Here is a 21,528-nt window from a genome sequence, read left to right as displayed (position 1 = left end):
ATAAGACCTTTCACTGCTGGCTCTGACAGTTTCACACCAGGTAACAACATACTGAGCCTCAGCGCATGGGGCTCATTAGATTCATTGAAGTTAGCTGACATAAACCAGGCCCCAGTTGTAATGAACAGTTTATCTGTTATATCCACCTGGTCCTCTGCAGCCATAACAATGTGAACTTTGAAGCACACACAGTTCATTCCTCTTGTGTGATTTTTGACATTCAGTTCAGACATTATGTGAATTGGCCAGACACTGCCTGAAAATTCTCCATTTGTCAGATGAAAATGGTTGATAGAATTTAACAGCAGGAGATACACAGGACCACAGGTTAAACACATGATTGAAGACTGATTGAAAGCCTAGACATAAATAAAAAAGAGATTTAAAATGACATTCTTCACATAGATTTACTCTAGATCTAAATCCAAGTGTTCACAATGCCCACCTTATGTAAGCCCAGGTTGGTCTGGTTGGGCTCCAGTTTGTGCTGCTCACCCAGGACCTGCCTATTTATGACTTCACAAAGGCAGAGTATCGGGTGTCTTGAAATAATAATAATTTGCATTGTGAATGCCTCAAGTTTTTCCACAGAAAGGATCAACAAGTGTGCAGATTGATATTTCTCCACAAGGCAGCTGAAATAAGACAAACGGGAGACCTTAGACTTACTGTATTCAAAAGCAAATGCATCATTATTTAATCACAGCACAATGGAATATCATAATCACAAAATTCTGTCATCTATCAATAACATTTAGTTAAAATCACATCTTCACCTCATCATACAAAATTAAACAGCAGTATTAAAATGTGTCTTTCTAATAATGAATGTACAAACCTCATACATGTTTGACAATGACATGTCAAAAATGTCTAATTGTAAATAAAAAACAGTACATGAGTAAATTACTTGAAAAAAAACTTGAAACAAATCATACCCACCCATGACATGGTATTGGTACATGTCTTGTATTAAATGTCAAGGCTCTGCTAACTTTGACAGTTCTGTCCTCTGAATGTTCACTTTTATCATTGTGTCTCTCAGCATCTCCTAGGCTAAGTGATGTACAGCAAGGGTTCAGTGCTCTAGACAGAAGAGCAAGTAGAACCACAGTGGCTCCTCTCATCTCAGAGGCTGGGCTGGTATAGAATTCCTGTTCAGGGTAGGGTCCTAGCTTTATACACTCCTAAGTGACAAAGGAGGAAGGTACCGTTGATACTCAGAGGTAAACATTGCATTGCACTTTTTCAGACAATATTTGGTTTTATTTAAGCAACACTATAACTACTGAAAAATATGTTAAATATTGCTTTTATTAATTTTTTTTGCGTCTTTGGATAGCACTACATGTTGCTTTCATTTTTATCAATTTAATAATTAATTAAGAACTTTATTCTGAATAAAATTACAAAATATGCAACACAAAAGGACATTTTAGAATTGTTAAATCTGAATTATGGCGTTTAAGGACCTTGAATGTTACATAAAATTTTACAACAGTGAACATTATGTGGTAAGGAACAGACGTACAGTCAGTTCAGTGGGTTAGGGTTAGGTGTTAGAGTTTGGGTAAGTATGTTGTTGCAAAGTTACTTATAGTTAGTAGAATGTTTAAAGTGGACCATCTTAATAAAGTATAACATGTCTTAAGATATGTTACCTTTTAAGTGTTACCTCTGTTTCACAGGGCTCTCAAGTTTTGAAGACAGGCAAGAGTGACATCTCCAACCCCCCACCCAAACACAACAATGGAGGTGTTGTTGTGTTTGGTAAGGATCACTGAACACAATTGGCGGGACGCCTGGGGCTTTTATTGATCGCCTTTTTATCGTATCATATATTTGAGTAATTATCATAAATCAGGTATCATTCGAAAGCTTACGAACTCAAAATTCATCCAGTGAAAACCGCTTTGAAATCGGACGTTGCGTTACCATGGAAACTGTACTCTAAATTCTTCTAGTGGGCTCCTCCCCTAGTGGGTGGTGTCATATTTCATATTACAAAATGTATTTTAACTACTTTATAATCAAAGTCTTTTCTAATCTTGACAAAACACATATCATCTGAAAGGTCTGGTGACTGGTATTTGGTGACTGTTTTGTTATGGAAAATGCATTAAAAAAAACTACCAATGGAATGTGGATGATACCCGGTGGCTATTTTTGGTACAGCGCCCTAACAAAATCTCATGGGAACTTCAATTTTTGTGAAACCAACTTCAAATTTGGAACACAACTTGGTTAGACGTATGGCTTTGATTTTATAGTAATTTTAGAGTAAAACATTTTTGTAAAATATATATTTTATATAAAATAATAAATATTTAGTACAGTATTTTTCATTTACAGTCAATTTAAACTTCCATAACTTTTTCATACTTTCATATTTTGAATTGCTTTCACTTCAGCAATAATCTGCTGAGTGTCTTCTTTAAAACAAGACCAGACTTAAATTTCCCTTTATTCATTTGTGAGTGAGTGAGTGAGTGAGAGAGAGCATCGTATAACATCGACAATGCAATACACTTTAATTTATTTAGTGCTAATACAATTACTAAGCCTATTTGGAGAGAGAGATGTTTAATATTACAAAATGTCAGTCATCGTGTGATAACGAAAAAATAACTAGGCCTAGACTACTTTTGTTCTGAGCAGATGTTGTCAGTGAACAGGCTGTAAAACTGTTGGCTAAGTTACAGACACTCATGAAAAACTGACGCTGATTATCTGGGAAACATTCTCTAACAGCAGTCAAGTTATCATTGTTTGTGTCAAACAAGTTGTGAATTCGTTGTAACATTAAAACAGGAGATCATGACTTACTCTGTGCTCAAAGTGATGCTCGGAGCTCCAGTGGTTTCTCTGTGGGTGAACGAGGATATGCTATTTTTTCATCGGTTGTTACGTTAAATCTTAAAAGACCGAAATGAGTGACTGTCACGCTCAATGCGTGACACTTGAGAGCCCTGGTTTCAAACAAAAATATTAGTGGCTCAAAAATGTTCTTGTGTTTGAGCTGGCAGGTAGTACATCTGCTCTGACATTGCACAGTAGGGTGACCACCTGTCCCGCTTTGCGTTGTACCGCACAGAATTTTCACCCCTTGTCCCACATGTCGCATATTGAGAAAATGTCCCGCATTTTCAGCAGTCTGTTGATTTTTAATGATCATATTGAGAAAACCTGCATGCGTTCTTTTGCCTTTTTAAGAAAGCATTTTATTTATTATTTTTGCGGCACCATGCGTTTTTCACCTATATTTAACAGCGCTTCGTCAGAAGTAACATCCCGCCTTACACAAATACAAAAGCCGTATTTTAAACCATATCCAATGGTTGAAAAGAAAGGAGTAAACACGGTCACTAGTAGGTTGTGACGGCTGTTAATCAAAATGTGGAACGGTGATTCGTTCCATGTGTTCCCTGTCAGAAAACGAATGGATAGTTCTGTACATATATATATATATATATATATATATATATATATATATATATATATATATATATATATATATATATATATATATATATATATATATATATAAAAACTACAACCCCCCCCCCCCCCCAATTTTTTTATTTATTTATATATATATATATCTTTATATATATATATATGAATTAATATATAAGATTGACTAATTTAATGTTGTTTTATTTGTTTCATTATTTATTTTAGTTGGATTTTAGTTGCACTTGGTCAGAACTGTTTCAAAAGTAGTTATCTGCATGATGCCTGCTGCCTTTGGGCTCAGTGATGTTGAATTTAAGATTATACAACAGTTTCAGGTTATGTTTTAGTGTTGGTAACATGTCCCACATTGTCCCACACAAACTTAGTAATCGTCCCACATTTGGTTTGTTTGATGGTGGTCACCCTATTGCACAGTGGTGCTTATGTCCAGGTAACCCAAGGTGAAATGTGGTTTAGCTCATTCCTTGACTAACCACTGAACATTAAATATTTGCTGTAAAAAAAAAAAGACTTTAATAAAAGACTAACACTGGATGTTAACTGGACAGGCCTACTCATCCAAAAGTGGCATATCTTATTTTAATTAAATAATGAAAATATTTTCTAAAATACACCTTAACAAAAAGCACAAATAGGGAAATGTATTTTATAATGGTTTGATGAAAAGCTGTGTGGCTCAAAATGAAAATTATTTATTTATTTATTTAAGCACATGTTTGTTTGTTTGTTTGTTTGTTTTCCTTTTGGTTACAGGATGTGCATTCATTTTGTTTGTTTAGCCCCTTGCCATATTTGGTCCCACCTCCCCAGACATAAATTTGTGGTTAAGACTGTGCATCCATATTAATTAGCCTAAAAACAAAAATATGCTTGGAAACTGATTACTGATAATTGAGGTATGCAGGAGGTGCATAATTGGTATACATTTTATTTGGTACAGAGTAGTTGACATGCTCTTTTTACCAGTTAAAACATTTAGGCCGGCTACACACTGCAAGTGTGGGGTGAGCGTGGCGTTTCTGTATAAATATATAGCCTATTGATACAGCAAAGACAACGTCGGCACTCGGCAGTATTGACGACCAAATAGGCTACAAAATATTTTGATCTGCATTGACAGGTGCAATATTTGAAAATCGATATTATAATTTTTTAAGAATTACAATTATCTGCATTTATGTCCACCTAGAGACTTTCAAACGTCAAAATGTCATTAATTAATATGCATTTGTGTCAAAATGACATTTAAAAATATTTTTCTATGCTATTTTGCCTGTAAACGCTTCCAACACGCTTGCGTGTCGCGTGAAAGATAGGCGTCAGTTCTATTTCTAGCATGCACGCGTTGAGATGCGCGTCTCACGCAGGCAGTGTGCACGCTCTAACCTGTTAACTTGGGAGCCGAAATAAAAACGGACACGCCACGCAGCTGAGACGCTCACGCCACGCTTGCAGTGTGTAGCCAGCCTTACAGTGGCAATGCAGTAATTATTGAATGCAAGTTGTAAAAATTGTAAATTGCAAGTTGCAAGTTATAATAATAATAATAATAATAACACTACTCATACTATTATAATATACTATAATATCATATTCACCCATAAAGATCTGATAAAGACAAAGACTGTATGACACATACAAGAGATAAAATTAAGTTAATTATGTCTTACATTAGTAGTCCTACAACCTTTTCCCACTAGAGGGAGACCATATCTAGGTCTTCACTGATCCATGTTACCTGTATTTTTCATGTAGGCTATTCACAAGTTATTGTTTTAATTAAATTAAGTGTGTCCTGTTTGTCACATTCTCTTTATATAACATCTGTAGCTAATATGCTATTTGTGTTTCTTTATGATCAGGTTACTGTGGCATTTTTCCTAGTAAATGTTTTTTTGTGTTTGCATCTGGTCTTAACAGGATGACATAACATTTTGGAATGAAAATACAGATCAGTAAACTATAACTGGAAGCTAAAATGGCAAATATCTCCACAGCTACTGTAAACTTTCCAGAAGTGCTTAGGTAAGCTGGTATAAAGGCAATCCAGACAGAACAGAAAATGAGCATACTGAATGTGATGAACTTGGCTTCATTGAAGTTATCAGGGAGCTTCCGAGCTAGAAAAGCCAAAATCAAGCACAAGACAGCCAGTAGGCCAATATATCCCAGAACAGCCCAGAAACCAACAGACGAGCCTAATCTGCATTCCAGGACGATCTTTTCTCTGTAGTAGTTCATGTTCATATATGGGAAAGGTGGCGATAACGTTAACCAAATGGCACAGATTAGGACCTGTACAAGAGTAAAGCTAACAACACTGATTCTTTGTTGAAGTGGCCCAAACCATTTCATGACATTACTTCCTGGAAGTGTAGCCCTGAAAGCCATTAACACCACTATTGTTTTCCCCAGAACACAAGAGATACAGAGGACAAAAGTGATCCCAAATGCTGTGTGACGCAACATACAGGACCACTCAGTGGGCCGACCAATGAAAGTAAGTGAACAGAGGAAACATAGAGTCATTGAGAAGAGCAACAGGAAGCTCAGCTCTGAGTTGTTGGCTTTTACTATGGGGGTGTCTCTGTGGTGAAAGAAAACTACAAATATGAACATAGTTAGAAATGCCCCAAGAAACCCAAACATCATTAAAATGATACCCATGATTTCGGTGAATGACAGGAATTCCACTGTCTTTGAGATACACTCATCACCTCTGCTATTGGACCAGTATCCAAGAGGGCACTTCACACAGTCAGATGAATCTGGTGTGGACGAAAATGGAAGTGCAATAGTAATGAGACTGATATTTCAATGAAGTCTCTCCTAACCTATATCTGATCATATACTACTCCTTTAGAAATAGACTTTTTAGTGTTTTAAATAACATCTTGATGGCAGTGTATATGATAATTTAGATTCAAATAATTGTAAAACTTTTCCATTTAATCCTCTTTTGATGAACTGCAAGTATTAAAAGAGCAATTAAACAAGCATTACCTGTTGTGTTGCTAATCTCTCCCGAAGGGCATGGAATACAGTCAAAACAGCAGATGGGTCTTCCTTGCTGCACAGCTTTCCTAGTGCCTAGGGGACAGCTCTCACTGCACACAGAAACAGGCACCTGCCACACATCAGGGAAAAGTTACTTGAACAACAATAGAAAAATAATATGCCATGTGACATGTTTGCACATGTTTGCCTTGTGGGTCTGAGCCGTTACGATGCATCAATGCATCTCATGGGCTCTTGGGTATTTAGCTTTGATTGGAAAGTTAATTTGAAAAGAGACTCTTACAGTCTTCAGGCCTCCTCCCCAGATGATGTTGACATTGTTCATAGTAAACTGTTGCCCACGAGGCTGAGTTGCATCATAGTAGCCAATTGTAGCTACCTCCATGGTGCCTTTTGTGAACTTTTGTAAGTTTACCAGTTCGTATCTTGCAGGGGAGTCGCCTTCGCTATCAAAAAATAGTGTTTCTCCCCCATTCATGCTGAAATTGACCGTTTGCAGATAATCTAAAACCTGTAATGGCAGTAAAGTTTTTTTGTTTTTGTTTTCATTTGCAGTAATCTCATTTTGCATTCAGAATGAACCTACTTTCAGCAATGTGAAAACTTAAAATTGTAAAGCATATCATTTTAAAACTATACTTATTAACATTACATTGGAACTTCATTGATTCAATCTATTAACTAATAAATGAATGGCTTATTTAATAGTAAATCATGTTAATTCAGCTTTTGTTTAAATCATGCAATTTACTTGGATTTTTACATATATTTATAGTTCAATTTTAAGATTTCAACAATTTTGAAGACACTTCACCTGCCGGGGTAGTATTGTTTTTGGCTGTGCACAGGTGGCATTAGCAAATGGAAGTTTTTGCTGCTTACATGACAGTAGATTGTGCAGTGCATGAGCAATTGCATATACAGCCATGTAGACATTATTGATGAATCTCAGATCAGACACATCAGTAAAAGGATGTTTGACATATTTCAAGTGCTCCGAGCCATTGCATGCCCTTAGTAGTGTATTTGGGCTCAGTGAGCACTGAAACATACTTTCCCAGAATTCTTTGAGAAACATGCTTTTAGGAAATTGGGAGGGGTTGATGTCCTGTAGAAAAGGGCCTAGTCCAGGTATTTGAGCATTGCGTACAGTGAATCCTATAGATCCAATCAGCAAATTGTGGCCTTGGTTATCTGCAAGAGAGTCATCTGTGATCCAGGCATCACTTCCGATCCACTGCAGTCCTGTAATATTTTGCCTGTATAGCTCATCCACCAGTATCTTGATCTCTCTGTGCGACATAAAAGCCATTATTACCTTAGATGAGGAGGTTCTGATAATGTCTACTATATTTGTTAAAGAAGTTTTTGATCCTGTGCTTTCAAAAGCCTCTGAGTATTCAATACAGACTCCCTCTTCTTGAGCAGCCTTAATAAATGAGGCAATGCCAGTTTGACCATAATCATTGTCATTGCTTAAGGCTCCCACCCATGTCCAACCAAAATGTTTCACAAGCTGGGCCAGTGCTCTGCTCTGGTAGTAATCACTTGGAATAGTTCTGAAGAAAGAAGGAAACTCTTTTCTGTTGCTCAGGCAAGCACAGGTAGCAAAATGACTGATCTGCGTGAACATAAACACAAATGTGAAACTGTTTGAATGGGTCATTTTTATTTTTCAGTGCCTCTGTTTTTTTTCCCTTTTCTTTTTTTTTCTTTTCTCCTGATCAGATAATCTATATAATATACGTTCAGCTTTTGGCTTATAATATATATATATATATACAGTGAGGAAAATAAGTATTTGAACACCCTGCTATTTTGCAAGTTCTCCCACTTAGAAATCATGGAGGGGTCTGAAATTGTCATCGTAGGTGCATGTCCACTGTGAGAGACATAATCTAAAAAAAAAATCCAGAAATCACAATGTATGATTTTTTAAATATTTATTTGTATGATACAGCTGCAAATAAGTATTTGAACACCTAAGAAAATCAATGTTAATATTTGGTACAGTAGCCTTTGTTTACAATTACAGGGGTCAAACGTTTCCTGTAGTTTTTCACCAGGTTTGCACACACTGCAGGAGGGATTTTGGCCCAGTCCTCCACACAGATCTTCTCTAGATCAGTCAGGTTTCTACTTATTTTCCTCACTGTATATATATATATATATATATATATATATATATATATATATATATATATATATATATATATATATATATATATATATATATATATATATATATATATATACTGTAAAAAAAATCAGATCTCCAATTGAAAATGTTCTAGTGACCGATCACATCAAAATTTTTCAGTTGGCCAAATTGAATTTCTGTGGATTGATGCAATTTAATTTAATTCACAGAAATTCAATTTGGCCAATTAAAAATTTTTGATGTGATCAGTCACTAGAAAATTTTCAAATGAACACCTGATTTTTTTTTACAGTGTATATATATATATATATATATATATATATATATATATATATATATATATATATATTTCATTTGTATCGTCCTCCATTAAATGGAGCTTTTTGTAACTTTAAGCATAGTATATAACGTGGTGACATCTTACCACAGGTATGTGGAATCGTCCAGTTATTCTGGCAAACCCAATGGTTGGGGTGGATCCTGAATGACCTATTATAGCCTGCACAGTATAGCCGCGTTTCCACCGAAATTACCCGGAACTATTTGTACCAGGAACTTTTTTCCCAGGAACTTTTTCTCCCCCAGACCTGCTACAATCTGCGTTTCCACCGCGGTCTAAAGTACCGGGGAGATTAGGCAAATTAGTCCGGTGACGTGGGAATGCGCGCGACTGCTTCTCCCAGTTACCGACGGACAGTAATCACTTTTGCGCGATACTGTCTACAACAATAACAAGTGTAGGTGATGCAAGCAGCGCTGCTTTTGCTGATTATGTACACACATTACCAACACTGTTTATTTAAACGTGCACTTTCACCTGGTTTGACCATTTTAATGCAAAATGGGATGATGGGCAATCCAAAATCTGAATGTGTTGTAATAGCTCAATTCCAAAACAAAACATTTTCTATAAAAGGATAATGAGGTTTCAGTCATGACAGATGTGTGAAAAGTTAATTGAATGAAAACAATAGACTGAATTAAGCAGTTGAAAGATTAGGTACTAGACTGCAAGTATTTTATTTTTTATCACAATAACATCTCTTAACATTCACAAAAAACATGACTAGTATTACAATATGCTTCATTAAATGCATAATTTTAGAGACTTCTTCCTCAAATTTGAAATGAAGCAGGACCACACTTATGGCTTCACTTAAGTTGTGGTTATAAGTTATTATAGGCTACTACATTCACATAGTTATACATTTAAAAATATAATATTTGGGTTTTCTAGATATGTTTATGTGCATATTCAGAAAGACTTGCGAGCAGCAGCCCTTTTATTTGCTTCCTACACTATATGAATACAATTAGAATGTGGTTATATAGTTAGAATGTGGAAATTAAAGACACAGTGACATTTTACACATTTGACTTTATTTTAGACAGATTAGTTCTTACAAAATTAAAATAAAAGTGTGCAAAGACAAATAAATTACTAGAACAATAAAATGAAAATATAAAATGTGAAAACAACAATATAAAAAATAGTGTATTTTTCAGTAACCTTTCCCAGAGCTGTGCCAACACGTACAATATATAAAGTACAAGTGTGGTAGAGCAAATGCTTCATTCAAGCGGCTGGTCATTGTGGCTACTTCTTGAACGACTGGACAAACTGTCCAAGAACAGACAGAAACCCGGTCTGAAAGTCCCTCTGCTGCCGTCTGCTTTCTTCCGCTTCTGCCTGGTGGAATGCCAGCTCTTGCCTCCTCATCTCTCCTCGGCCTGGCTCTCCAGTAACAGCTGAATATATTGGTCTCGCTGTTCTTGTCCATGCTGCAGGACAGCCCGGTTAGCATCCTCCATGTCCCTCAGTGCATCAAAAAAGTCACAGTCCCTTTTCCTTTTCTCTAAGTAGAAAAATTGCACAGAAACACATGGAAATTAATACACAAGGCAACCATGAAACAATAGAAACCATCAATTAATTATTTAAAGTGTTTTCACTACAAATAATGAACAATTGTTTGCCCAGCTTGAACAATGCCCAGTGTGCAATTTTTATCATGGGCAATTTAAGTTTACAATTAAAAACAACAAAACCATTAAGGATTACACATCAGTTTTTAAATATATACACATTTTTGTCAGCTTTATAACGTACTGGTGACCGCGGGGGAAAACACGCTGGTCTCCGTTGCCTGCGATTCATCAGGGCCACTCGTTACGTCTGGAAAAGCATGTTGAAAAAAGTTACTGCAACGTGTTTAAACACTGCAACGAGTTTAATAGATGATACCAAGATGATATATTTACCTTCAACCCACTCGGATTCCTGGATGGTTTCCAACAACGCACTAGCCGAGTCTTTCGTTACCGCTGCCCTAGAAAAGGACGGTCTGTGTCCCAGCAACGCGTCCAGGCGGTCATACCACTTGTTGATACGCCGGTCGGAACCGCTCCGGTTGTTATGATCCTTTAATTTCTTGTAATCTTGTCTTAATTTCTTCAACTTCTCTCTGCACTGTTTTCCAGTGTGACTGGAACCGAGTCGATATCTTCAGGTATACCTTTTCATTACGGGTCGCCGTTTCCAGTTCCCGCTGGATGTCCTCCTCTGCATATATGCTCGATAAAGCCTGAACCTCGTAGTCGGTCAATCGGTCGAATTTTTTGCTGAACTCCATTGTTGCAAAAAAAATATTTACTGAACGCAAAACCCACGGAACCCACCTCGCAAAAGACTTGTAAATATGGCGGTGGAAAAAAAAAATAGCTGCGAGAGCTCAACCAATCAGCATGTTCAGCACCCAAGTCCCACCCCCGAAAGTTCGCGAACTTTTGAAAAGTCCCACCTCGCAAGCAGGGCCGTTTGGAGGGGGAAATATTTACCCGGAACTTCATTTAGACCCTGGTTCCTGCGGTCGAAACACACCGAGTTCCCCCCCAAAGTTCCTGGTTCCGGGGTAAAGTTCCTGCGGTGGAAACGCGGCTTTTGTAAGTCATTCCACGAAACCAGTAGAATTTGAGTCCCTCTGACCTTTTTAAGTGTATTTTATCTATTGGGTCACCAAGATCTATTTTTAAAAGCTTTTTGTATAAATTGAAATGTCTCCTTTAATAAAGTTTAAAAAACATGACATAAATTTTATCTTTATATAAGAAATTATCTTGTTTTTTCAGTTGATACCACCTATTTTGTCACGTCCCTCATGGCCTTCTATGAAAGTGTACTTGGGATATGAATAATAAAATTAGAAAAAAGTCCATACATTTTGCCAGTGCCATAAATATCTATCTTAGCTTTTTAGCTGGTAAGTTTTTTTTTCTAAGCAAATATATGATTATTCATTAAAATTACATTATTTAGTTCCGTACCTCAGTAACCCCTCAACCCCGTTACACACATCATTCTCCCCCCATAAAAATAATGAATTGATCCTTACGTGACATCAACAACTGGAAGTGACATCATAGAAGTCTTCTGAACAACACTGTGTGCAGACACAGGTAAATTACCACCTTCTCTTATAATTATAACTTATTTATATTGTGATATTGTGGTTGTCAAGCTTAACGACTCAACCCCGTTACATCAAATAAAGATGGAAAACTATTTCTTGTGAAAATGAACTTTGTTATTTTAACAATATACATGATTTCTTAATATCATGCATGCCATGTGCTCTCCTGATATTCACTACAAGTAGAGCAGTGGCAATTTTGAGCAAAAAATCACAACCCTGTTACACTCAACCCCGTTACTTCTTCGATAATAACGGGGTTGTGAGATTGTGATGGGGTTGTGTTTAACACTTTGGTTCTGAAGTTATCCAGTAATTTATATTAATTATTATATTTGATCAAAAGTATTTTACCACATGCATACAGTGAGGAAAATAAGTATTTGAACGCCCTGCTATTTTGCAAGTTCTCCCACTTAGAAATCATGGAGGGGTCTGAAATTGTCATCGTAGGTGCATGTCCACTGTGAGAGACATAATCTAAAAAAAAAATTCCAGAAATCACAATATGATTTTTTAACTATTTATTTGTATGATACAGCCGCAAATAAGTATTTGAACACCTGAGAAAATCAACTAGAATTCTGCCCCTCAAAGACCTGTTAGTCTGCCTTTAAAATGTCCACCTCCACTCCATTTATTATCCTAAATTAGATGCACCTGTTTGAGGTCGTTAGCTGCATAAAGACACCTGTCCACCCCATACAATCAGTAAGAGTCCAACTACTAACATGGCCAAGACCAAAGAGCTGTCCAAAGACACTAGAGACAAAATTGTACACCTCCACAAGGCTGGAAAGGGCTACGGGGAAATTACCAAGCAGCTTGGTGAAAAAAGGTCCACTGTTGGAGCAATCATTAGAAAATGGAAGAAGCTAAACATGACTGTAAATCTCCCTCAGACTGGGGCTCCATGCAAGATCTCACCTCATGGGGTCTCAATGATCCTAAGAAAGGTGAGAAATCAGCCCAGAACTACACGGGAGGAGCTGGTCAATGACCTGAAAAGAGCTGGGACCACCGTTTCCAAGGTTACTGTTGGTAATACACTAAGACGTCATGGTTTGAAATCATGCATGGCACGGAAGGTTCCCCTGCTTAAACCAGCACATGTCCAGGCCCGGCTTAAGTTTGCCAATGACCATTTGGATGATCCAGAGGATTCATGGGAGAAAGTCATGTGGTCAGAGGAGACCAAAATAGAACTTTTTGGTCATAATTCATGTGCATTAATTTTGTTTGTTTAGCCCCTTGCCATATTTGGTCCCACCTCCCCAGACATAAATTTGTGGTTAAGACTGTGCATCCATATTAATTAGCCTAAAAACAAAAATATGCTTGGAAACTGATTACTGATAATTGAGGTATGCAGGAGGTGCATAATTGGTATACATTTTATTTGGTACAGAGTAGTTGACATGCTCTTTTTACCAGTTAAAACATTTAGGCTGGCTACACACTGCAAGCGTGGGGTGAGCGTGGCGTTTCTGTATAAATATATAGCCTACTGATACAGCAAAGACAACGTCGGCACTCGGCAGTATTGACGACCAAATAGGCTTTCAAAATATTTTGATCTGCATTGACAGGTGCAATATTTGAAAATCGATATTATAATTTTTTAAGAATTACAATTATCTGCATTTATGTCCACCTAGAGACTTTCAAACGTCAAAATGTCATTAATTAATATGCATTTGTGTCAAAATGACATTTAAAAATATTTTTCTATGCTATTTTGCCTGTAAACGCTTCCAACACGCTTGCGTGTCGCGTGAAAGATAGGCGTCAGTTCTATTTCTAGCATGCACGCATTGAGATGCGCGTCTCACGCAGGCAGTGTGCACGCTCTAACCTGTTAACTTGGGAGCCGAAATAAAAACGGACACGCCACGCAGCTGAGACGCTCACGCCACGCTTGCAGTGTGTAGCCAGCCTTACAGTGGCAATGCAGTAATTATTGAATGCAAGTTGTAAAAATTGTAAATTGCAAGTTGCAAGTTATAATAATAATAATAATAATAATAATAATAATAACACTACTCATACTATTATAATATACTATAATATCATATTCACCCATAAAGATCTGATAAAGACAAAGACTGTATGACACATACAAGAGATAAAATTAAGTTAATTATGTCTTACATTAGTAGTCCTACACCCTTTTCCCACTAGAGGGAGACCATATCTAGGTCTTCACTGATCCACGTTACCTGTATTTTTCATGTAGGCTATTCACAAGTTATTGTTTTAATTAAATTACGTGTGTCCTGTTTGTCACATTCTTTTTATATAACATCTGTAGCTAATATGCTATTTGTGTTTCTTTATGATCAGGTTACTGTGGCATTTTTCCTAGTAAATGTTTTTTTGTGTTTGCATCTGGTCTTAACAGGATGACATAACATTTTGGAATGAAAATACAGATCAGTAAACTATAACTGGAAGCTAAAATGGCAAATATCTCCACAGCTACTGTAAACTTTCCAGGTGTGCTTAGGTAAGCTGGTATAAAGGCAATCCAGACAGAACAGAAAATGAGCATACTGAATGTGATGAACTTGGCTTCATTGAAGTTATCAGGGAGCTTCCGAGCTAGAAAAGCCAAAATCAAGCACAAGACAGCCAGTAGGCCAATATATCCCAGAACAGCCCAGAAACCAACAGACGAGCCTAATCTGCATTCCAGGACGATCTTTTCTCTGTAGTAGTTCATGTTCATATATGGGAAAGGTGGCGATAACGTTAACCAAATGGCACAGATTAGGACCTGTACAAGAGTAAAGCTAACAACACTGATTCTTTGTTGAAGTGGCCCAAACCATTTCATGACATTACTTCCTGGAAGTGTAGCCCTGAAAGCCATTAACACCACTATTGTTTTCCCCAGAACACAAGAGATACAGAGGACAAAAGTGATCCCAAATGCTGTGTGACGCAACATACAGGACCACTCAGTGGGCCGACCAATGAAAGTAAGTGAACAGAGGAAACATAGAGTCATTGAGAAGAGCAACAGGAAGCTCAGCTCTGAGTTGTTGGCTTTTACTATGGGGGTGTCTCTGTGGTGAAAGAAAACTACAAATATGAACATAGTTAGAAATGCCCCAAGAAACCCAAACATCATTAAAATGATACCCATGATTTCGGTGAATGACAGGAATTCCACTGTCTTTGAGATACACTCATCACCTCTGCTATTGGACCAGTATCCCAGAGGGCACTTCACACAGTCAGATGAATCTGGTGTGGACGAAAATGGAAGTGCAATAGTAATGAGACTGATATTTCAATGAAGTCTCTCCTAACCTATATCTGATCATATACTACTCCTTTAGAAATAGACTTGTTAGTGTTTTAAATAACATCTTGATGGCAGTGTATATGATAATTTAGATTCAAATAATTGTAAAACTTTTCCATTTAATCCTCTTTTGATGAACTGCAAGTATTAAAAGAGCAATTAAACAAGCATTACCTGTTGTGTTGCTAATCTCTCCCGAAGGGCATGGAATACAGTCAAAACAGCAGATGGGTCTTCCTTGCTGCACAGCTTTCCTAGTGCCTAGGGGACAGCTCTCACTGCACACAGAAACAGGCACCTGCCACACATCAGGGAAAAGTTACTTGAACAACAACAGAAAAATAATATGCCATGTGACATGTTTGCACATGTTTACACATGTTTGCCTTGTGGGTCTGAGCCGTTACGATGCATCAATGCATCTCATGGGCTCTTGGGTATTTAGCTTTGATTGGAAAGTTAATTTGAAAAGAGACTCTTACAGTCTTCAGGCCTCCTCCCCAGATGATGTTGACATTGTTCATAGTAAACTGTTGCCCACGAGGCTGAGTTGCATCATAGTAGCCAATTGTAGCTACCTCCATGGTGCCTTTTGTGAACTTTTGTAAGTTTACCAGTTCGTATCTTGCAGGGGAGTCGCCTTCGCTATCAAAAAATAGCGTTTCTCCCCCATTCATGCTGAAATTGACCGTTTGCAGATAATCTAAAACCTGTAATGGCAGTAAAGTTTTTTTGTTTTTGTTTTCATTTGCAGTAATCTCATTTTGCATTCAGAATGAACCTACTTTCAGCAATGTGAAAACTTAAAATTGTAAAGCATATCATTTTAAAACTATACTTATTAACATTACATTGGAACTTCATTGATTCAATCTATTAACTAATAAATGAATGGCTTATTTAATAGTAAATCATGTTAATTCAGCTTTTGTTTAAATCATGCAATTTACTTTTTTTATTTATAGTTCAATTTTAAGATTTCAACAATTTTGAAGACACTTCACCTGCCGGGGTAGTATTGTTTTTGGCTGTGCACAGGTGGCATTAGCAAATGGAAGTTTTTGCTGCTTACATGACAGTAGATTGTGCAGTGCATGAGCAATTGCATATACAGCCATGTAGACATTATTGATGAATCTCAGATCAGACACATCAGTAAAAGGATGTTTGACATATTTCAAGTGCTCCGAGCCATTGCATGCCCTTAGTAGTGTATTTGGGCTCAGTGAGCACTGAAACATACTTTCCCAGAATTCTTTGAGAAACATGCTTTTAGGAAATTGGGAGGGGTTGATGTCCTGTAGAAAAGGGCCTAGTCCAGGTATTTGAGCATTGCGTACAGTGAATCCTATAGATCCAATCAGCAAATTGTGGCCTTGGTTATCTGCAAGAGAGTCATCTGTGATCCAGGCATCACTTCCGATCCACTGCAGTCCTGTAATATTTTGCCTGTATAGCTCATCCACCAGTATCTTGATCTCTCTGTGCGACATAAAAGCCATTATTACCTTAGATGAGGAGGTTCTGATAATGTCTACTATATTTGTTAAAGAAGTTTTTGATCCTGTGCTTTCAAAAGCCTCTGAGTATTCAATACAGACTCCCTCTTCTTGAGCAGCCTTAATAAATGAGGCAATGCCAGTTTGACCATAATCATTGTCATTGCTTAAGGCTCCCACCCATGTCCAACCAAAATGTTTCACAAGCTGGGCCAGTGCTCTGCTCTGGTAGTAATCACTTGGAATAGTTCTGAAGAAAGAAGGAAACTCTTTTCTGTTGCTCAGGCAAGCACAGGTAGCAAAATGACTGATCTGCGTGAACATAAACACAAATGTGAAACTGTTTGAATGGGTCATTTTTATTCTTCAGTGCCTCTGTTTTTTTCCCTTTTCTTTTTTTTTTTTTCTCCTGATCAGATAATCTATATAATATACGTTCAGCTTTTGGCTTATAATATATATATATATATATACAGTGAGGAAAATAAGTATTTGAACGCCCTGCTATTTTGCAAGTTCTCCCACTTAGAAATCATGGAGGGGTCTGAAATTGTCATCGTAGGTGCATGTCCACTGTGAGAGACATAATCTAAAAAAAAAAATCCAGAAATCACAATGTATGATTTTTTAAATATTTATTTGTATGATACAGCTGCAAATAAGTATTTGAACACCTAAGAAAATCAATGTTAATATTTGGTACAGTAGCCTTTGTTTACAATTACAGAGGTCAAACGTTTCCTGTAGTTTTTCACCAGGTTTGCACACACTGCAGGAGGGATTTTGGCCCAGTCCTCCACACAGATCTTCTCTAGATCAGTCAGGTTTCTACTTATTTTCCTCACAGTATATATATATATATATATATATATATATATATATATATATATATATATATATATATATATATATATATATATATATATATACAGGGCCGGCTCTAGCTCTTTGGTTGCCCTAGGCGAGATTGAGTTTTGCGCCCCCCCCCCCCCTCCCTCTCTCATTGTTAAGCCCACCTGCAACTATAGTTGCCAGTGTATAGTTGTCATTTTCCTTCTGTAAGTATTTTTCTAGATATTATCCATGTTTTATATCTTAATGACACACAAGCAGACAACCAAATAAAGGATTGCAAGAAAAAATATATATATTAACTTCCTTCCTGTCACATGAGACTGCCAACTTCCTACCCCTACTTCCAGGGAGCACAACGAAGGCAAACCCTCCCAAAGAAAGGTCATTTTCATGTTACTAATAAGTATTTTTTGTTGACATGTATATATCAACATAATCATGAAGGTCTCTAGAATCATCCAAACAAAACACATCTTACAACAAATCTATAGTTTTTAGTATACTTAGTCAAACATAATAAATTTGATTATGAATAAAGATTGATCTGTTGAAAGCGGTTATTTTGAGTTAGATGCTAAATGTTCTCCTCTTATTCATATTTGACATTGAAGGGGTGCATAGGCTACAACATATTTGCCCACCGGCAACTATAGTTGCCACAGATTCAAATACGATTTTCAAGAAAAAATACAAAAACCTGGGGAAAATAAATGCAGAACATGCCATTCAGAAAAAATTGGGCACAAATGGGTTAAGTATTTATAAAAACTATATAAACAAAAATGCTCCTATTGTTACTCCAAGACTTAAAAAGCTAATTATGACTTAAATGATACACTCTATAGTGTATAAATGATACACTAATAAATTGCACATACAAAAATGCTACAAAGAAAGTTGGAGGATATTTTACAAATTATGACTCAAACTATGGATGAACAAACAAAAATGCTTTTATAGTCACTCCAACACTTAATCAAGAAAATTAAGACTTGAAGGATCAACTGCAATAAATTGGTCATACACAAATGCTAGAAAGAATGTTCAAGGATATTTACCAAATATTAACTCCATAAACTGTGCAAAAACTCTCTTAAGCACCTGTAAAGACACTTAAGCAAAGTATGACCCATAAACTGGATTAACTATACCCTCTACAAACAAAAGTGCTATTATGGATACACTGTACTTACCACTACAAAATTAAAATATATAAGTTCTTGTAGCTCTATCCCTATCTTAAATAATAAAAGATGAACAGTTGTTTCTGGCATTTCTATTCACCTTCAAAATTGACGCAGCATTAAAATTTGGCTCGTCTGGATTTCCATATTGTCAGTGAAATGCGTAGTAATATGTAGATAACTAGCTAGCTATTGATATCTTAGTGACAGCAATACAACGTCCAATGCCGTCCAATATTAGTTGATAATATCGATAATACGAAGTAAATTTATTTCGTTTGACACCTTTATGGCTGAGATGAGAAGACTTACCTCTATACTGGGCTTTCTTGTGATCGTCTGCCTTTCTCTTTTTCCGTCCCTGTGCACTCGAGGGTTTAGACCGCTTCATTTTTGAAGAACGCGCCAGGGCTGAGCACATGCCTGACCTAACGCCTGAACGCCTGTGCTAGACAATATTCACTTTCAATTCAATCTAATAATCAGGTTAAGTAATTAAACGTGCGGCTGAGGGGGCGCCCAAGGATGATCATGTTTAATAAACAGTATGTTTTATTTCGCTTGTTTTAATTCTATGCTTAATGGGAAGTAAGTTTAAGGGCGCCACTAGAGGGCGCCTGCGCGCGCCCCCAACACATTTGTCGCCCTAGGCAACCGCCTAGCTCGCCTATAGCAAACGCCGGCCCTGTATATATATATATATATATATATATATATATATACTGTAAAAAAAATCAGATCTCCAATTGAAAATGTTCTAGTGACCGATCACATCTAAATTTTTCAGTTGGCCAAATTGAATTTCTGTGGATTGATGCAATTTAATTTAATTCACAGAAATTCAATTTGGCCAATTAAAAAATTTTGATGTGATCAGTCACTAGAAAATTTTCAAATGAACACCTGATTTTTTTTTACAGTGTATATATATATATATATATATATATTTACTTCATAACTTTTTTTTTTTCATTTGTATCGTCCTCCATTAAATGGAGCTTTTTGTAACTTTAAGCATAGTATATAACGTGGTGACATCTTACCACAGGTATGTGGAATCGTCCAGTTATTCTGGCAAACCCAATGGTTGGGGTGGATCCTGAATGACCTATTATAGCCTGCACAGTATTTGCCTTGGTGCAGTTTATTTCGTCAGTGACATCATCTTGTCCAATGGACAGTGAAAGTGCAGATTGAAGAATATTAGAGAATCCACAAGCATTAAATATTTCATATCCCAGAGTGTGGTTAGGGAGTATATTTTGGTTTTTATTTATTTCTTCTATTGCGAAGATCATAGTGCATGCAAATTTAAATTCCCTGTAATTGATACTAAAGAGATACATTTTTTCAAGTTAAAGAAAAAAAAGTTGGACAAACAAGTAAGTACAAAGCACAAATATAAATACATTATGTAATTCTACAAATTACACTAAGATAACAATTTGCATTGAAAACATACTTACTCCTTGCACTTTGGTTGAGGAGGTAATCGGTTAAATTTCGGAATCATCCCAGTATAGCCTGTGTAAAATGTGAAGATGCCTCCAATCTTTAGGGCACCATCTTTGATGAACTCAGGCAGCTGTGTTTTACCCTGTCGCTTACAAACTGTCTGTTCTGCCCTGATCAACACTGATTTGAGCAGTAGTAGCTCTAGAATCAACATTGTGGGTCAGATCCTTTCAAACATTTGGCAACCAAACACATTCACCCTTTTTATAGACCAAATCTTTTGTTAACACCCTTAACAGAGGATGTGCTATAACTGCCATACATCGTATTATTTGGATGTTTACACCATATACATAATTTTCTTTGAATATCCTTTGAATATTATATCCCCATTTAGGTAACATTTTATTTTAAGGGTCCAGAATAATGCATTAGTTAAGCATTAATTGAGGGTTAACTTGTTCACAACTAAGCATTAGTTAAGCATGGACACAATAGTTATTAATGATTAACTTAACATTACAGTAAGGGCATATTAGACATTATTTACAACTTAATAAGCCATATATTATTTTTCTGTAGCTGTGTATTTATATGTCTGTATTTTCTGTTAAGTTAACTGAACAATAAGCTAGTAATTATGTTTAATTACTGCTGATTTTGCCGTTATAAATTGCTAAAATAGTGTAATAAAGACAATTTGAGCCCCTATTCTGAAGTGAAAGTTTTATTCTCATTAATTATGGCACTTATTGAATGATATTTAAGTTTATTTACCAGAATAAGCCAATAATTAAGCCTAACTACCATTAATACAGTACTAATAAAGGCAATTTGACCCCCTATTCTAAAGTGAAAGTTTAATCCTCATTAATTATGGCACTTATTCGGTGATATTTAATTTTATTAACCAGAATAAGCCAATAATTAAGCCTAACTACCATTAATACAGTACTAATAAAGGCAATTTGACCCCCTATTCTAAAGTGAAAGTTTAATCCTCATTAATTATGGCACTTATTCAGTGATATTTAAGTTTATTAACCAGAATAAGCCAATAATTAAGCCTAACTACCATTAATACAGTACTAATAAAGAC

General features: G+C 36.4%; 2 protein-coding genes across 2 annotated transcripts in view; both read right to left on the bottom strand.

The window, feature by feature from the left end:
* Nucleotides 1-5,340: 5,340 nt before the first annotated feature.
* LOC307131996 (extracellular calcium-sensing receptor-like) overlaps nt 5,341-21,528 on the bottom strand; it is a gene marked incomplete at both ends in the record, with an annotated part of 48,237 nt that continues 32,049 nt past the window's right edge. Inside the window, 5 exons of the mRNA XM_079826130.1 lie at nt 5,341-6,245; nt 6,481-6,604; nt 6,779-7,006; nt 7,310-8,116; nt 9,081-9,155. Of these exons, the coding sequence (XP_079682256.1) occupies nt 5,341-6,245; nt 6,481-6,604; nt 6,779-7,006; nt 7,310-8,116; nt 9,081-9,155 (2,139 nt within the window). The remainder of the gene's footprint in view (nt 6,246-6,480; nt 6,605-6,778; nt 7,007-7,309; nt 8,117-9,080; nt 9,156-21,528) is intronic.
* LOC307131557 (extracellular calcium-sensing receptor-like) lies at nt 14,471-20,643 on the bottom strand (the record flags this gene model as incomplete). The annotated part of the gene is made up of 6 exons (XM_079825269.1): nt 14,471-15,375; nt 15,611-15,734; nt 15,919-16,146; nt 16,441-17,247; nt 20,018-20,306; nt 20,441-20,643. 6 exons carry the CDS (start codon nt 20,641-20,643, stop codon nt 14,471-14,473), a joined length of 2,556 nt encoding a protein of 851 aa, XP_079681395.1.

Source organism: Gobio gobio (genome assembly GCF_949357685.1).
Source record: "Gobio gobio genome assembly, chromosome: 9".
Classification (NCBI taxonomy): domain Eukaryota; kingdom Metazoa; phylum Chordata; class Actinopteri; order Cypriniformes; family Gobionidae; genus Gobio; species Gobio gobio.
Note: the sequence above shows the minus strand (reverse complement) of the source record. Positions and strands in the feature narration are given on the sequence as shown.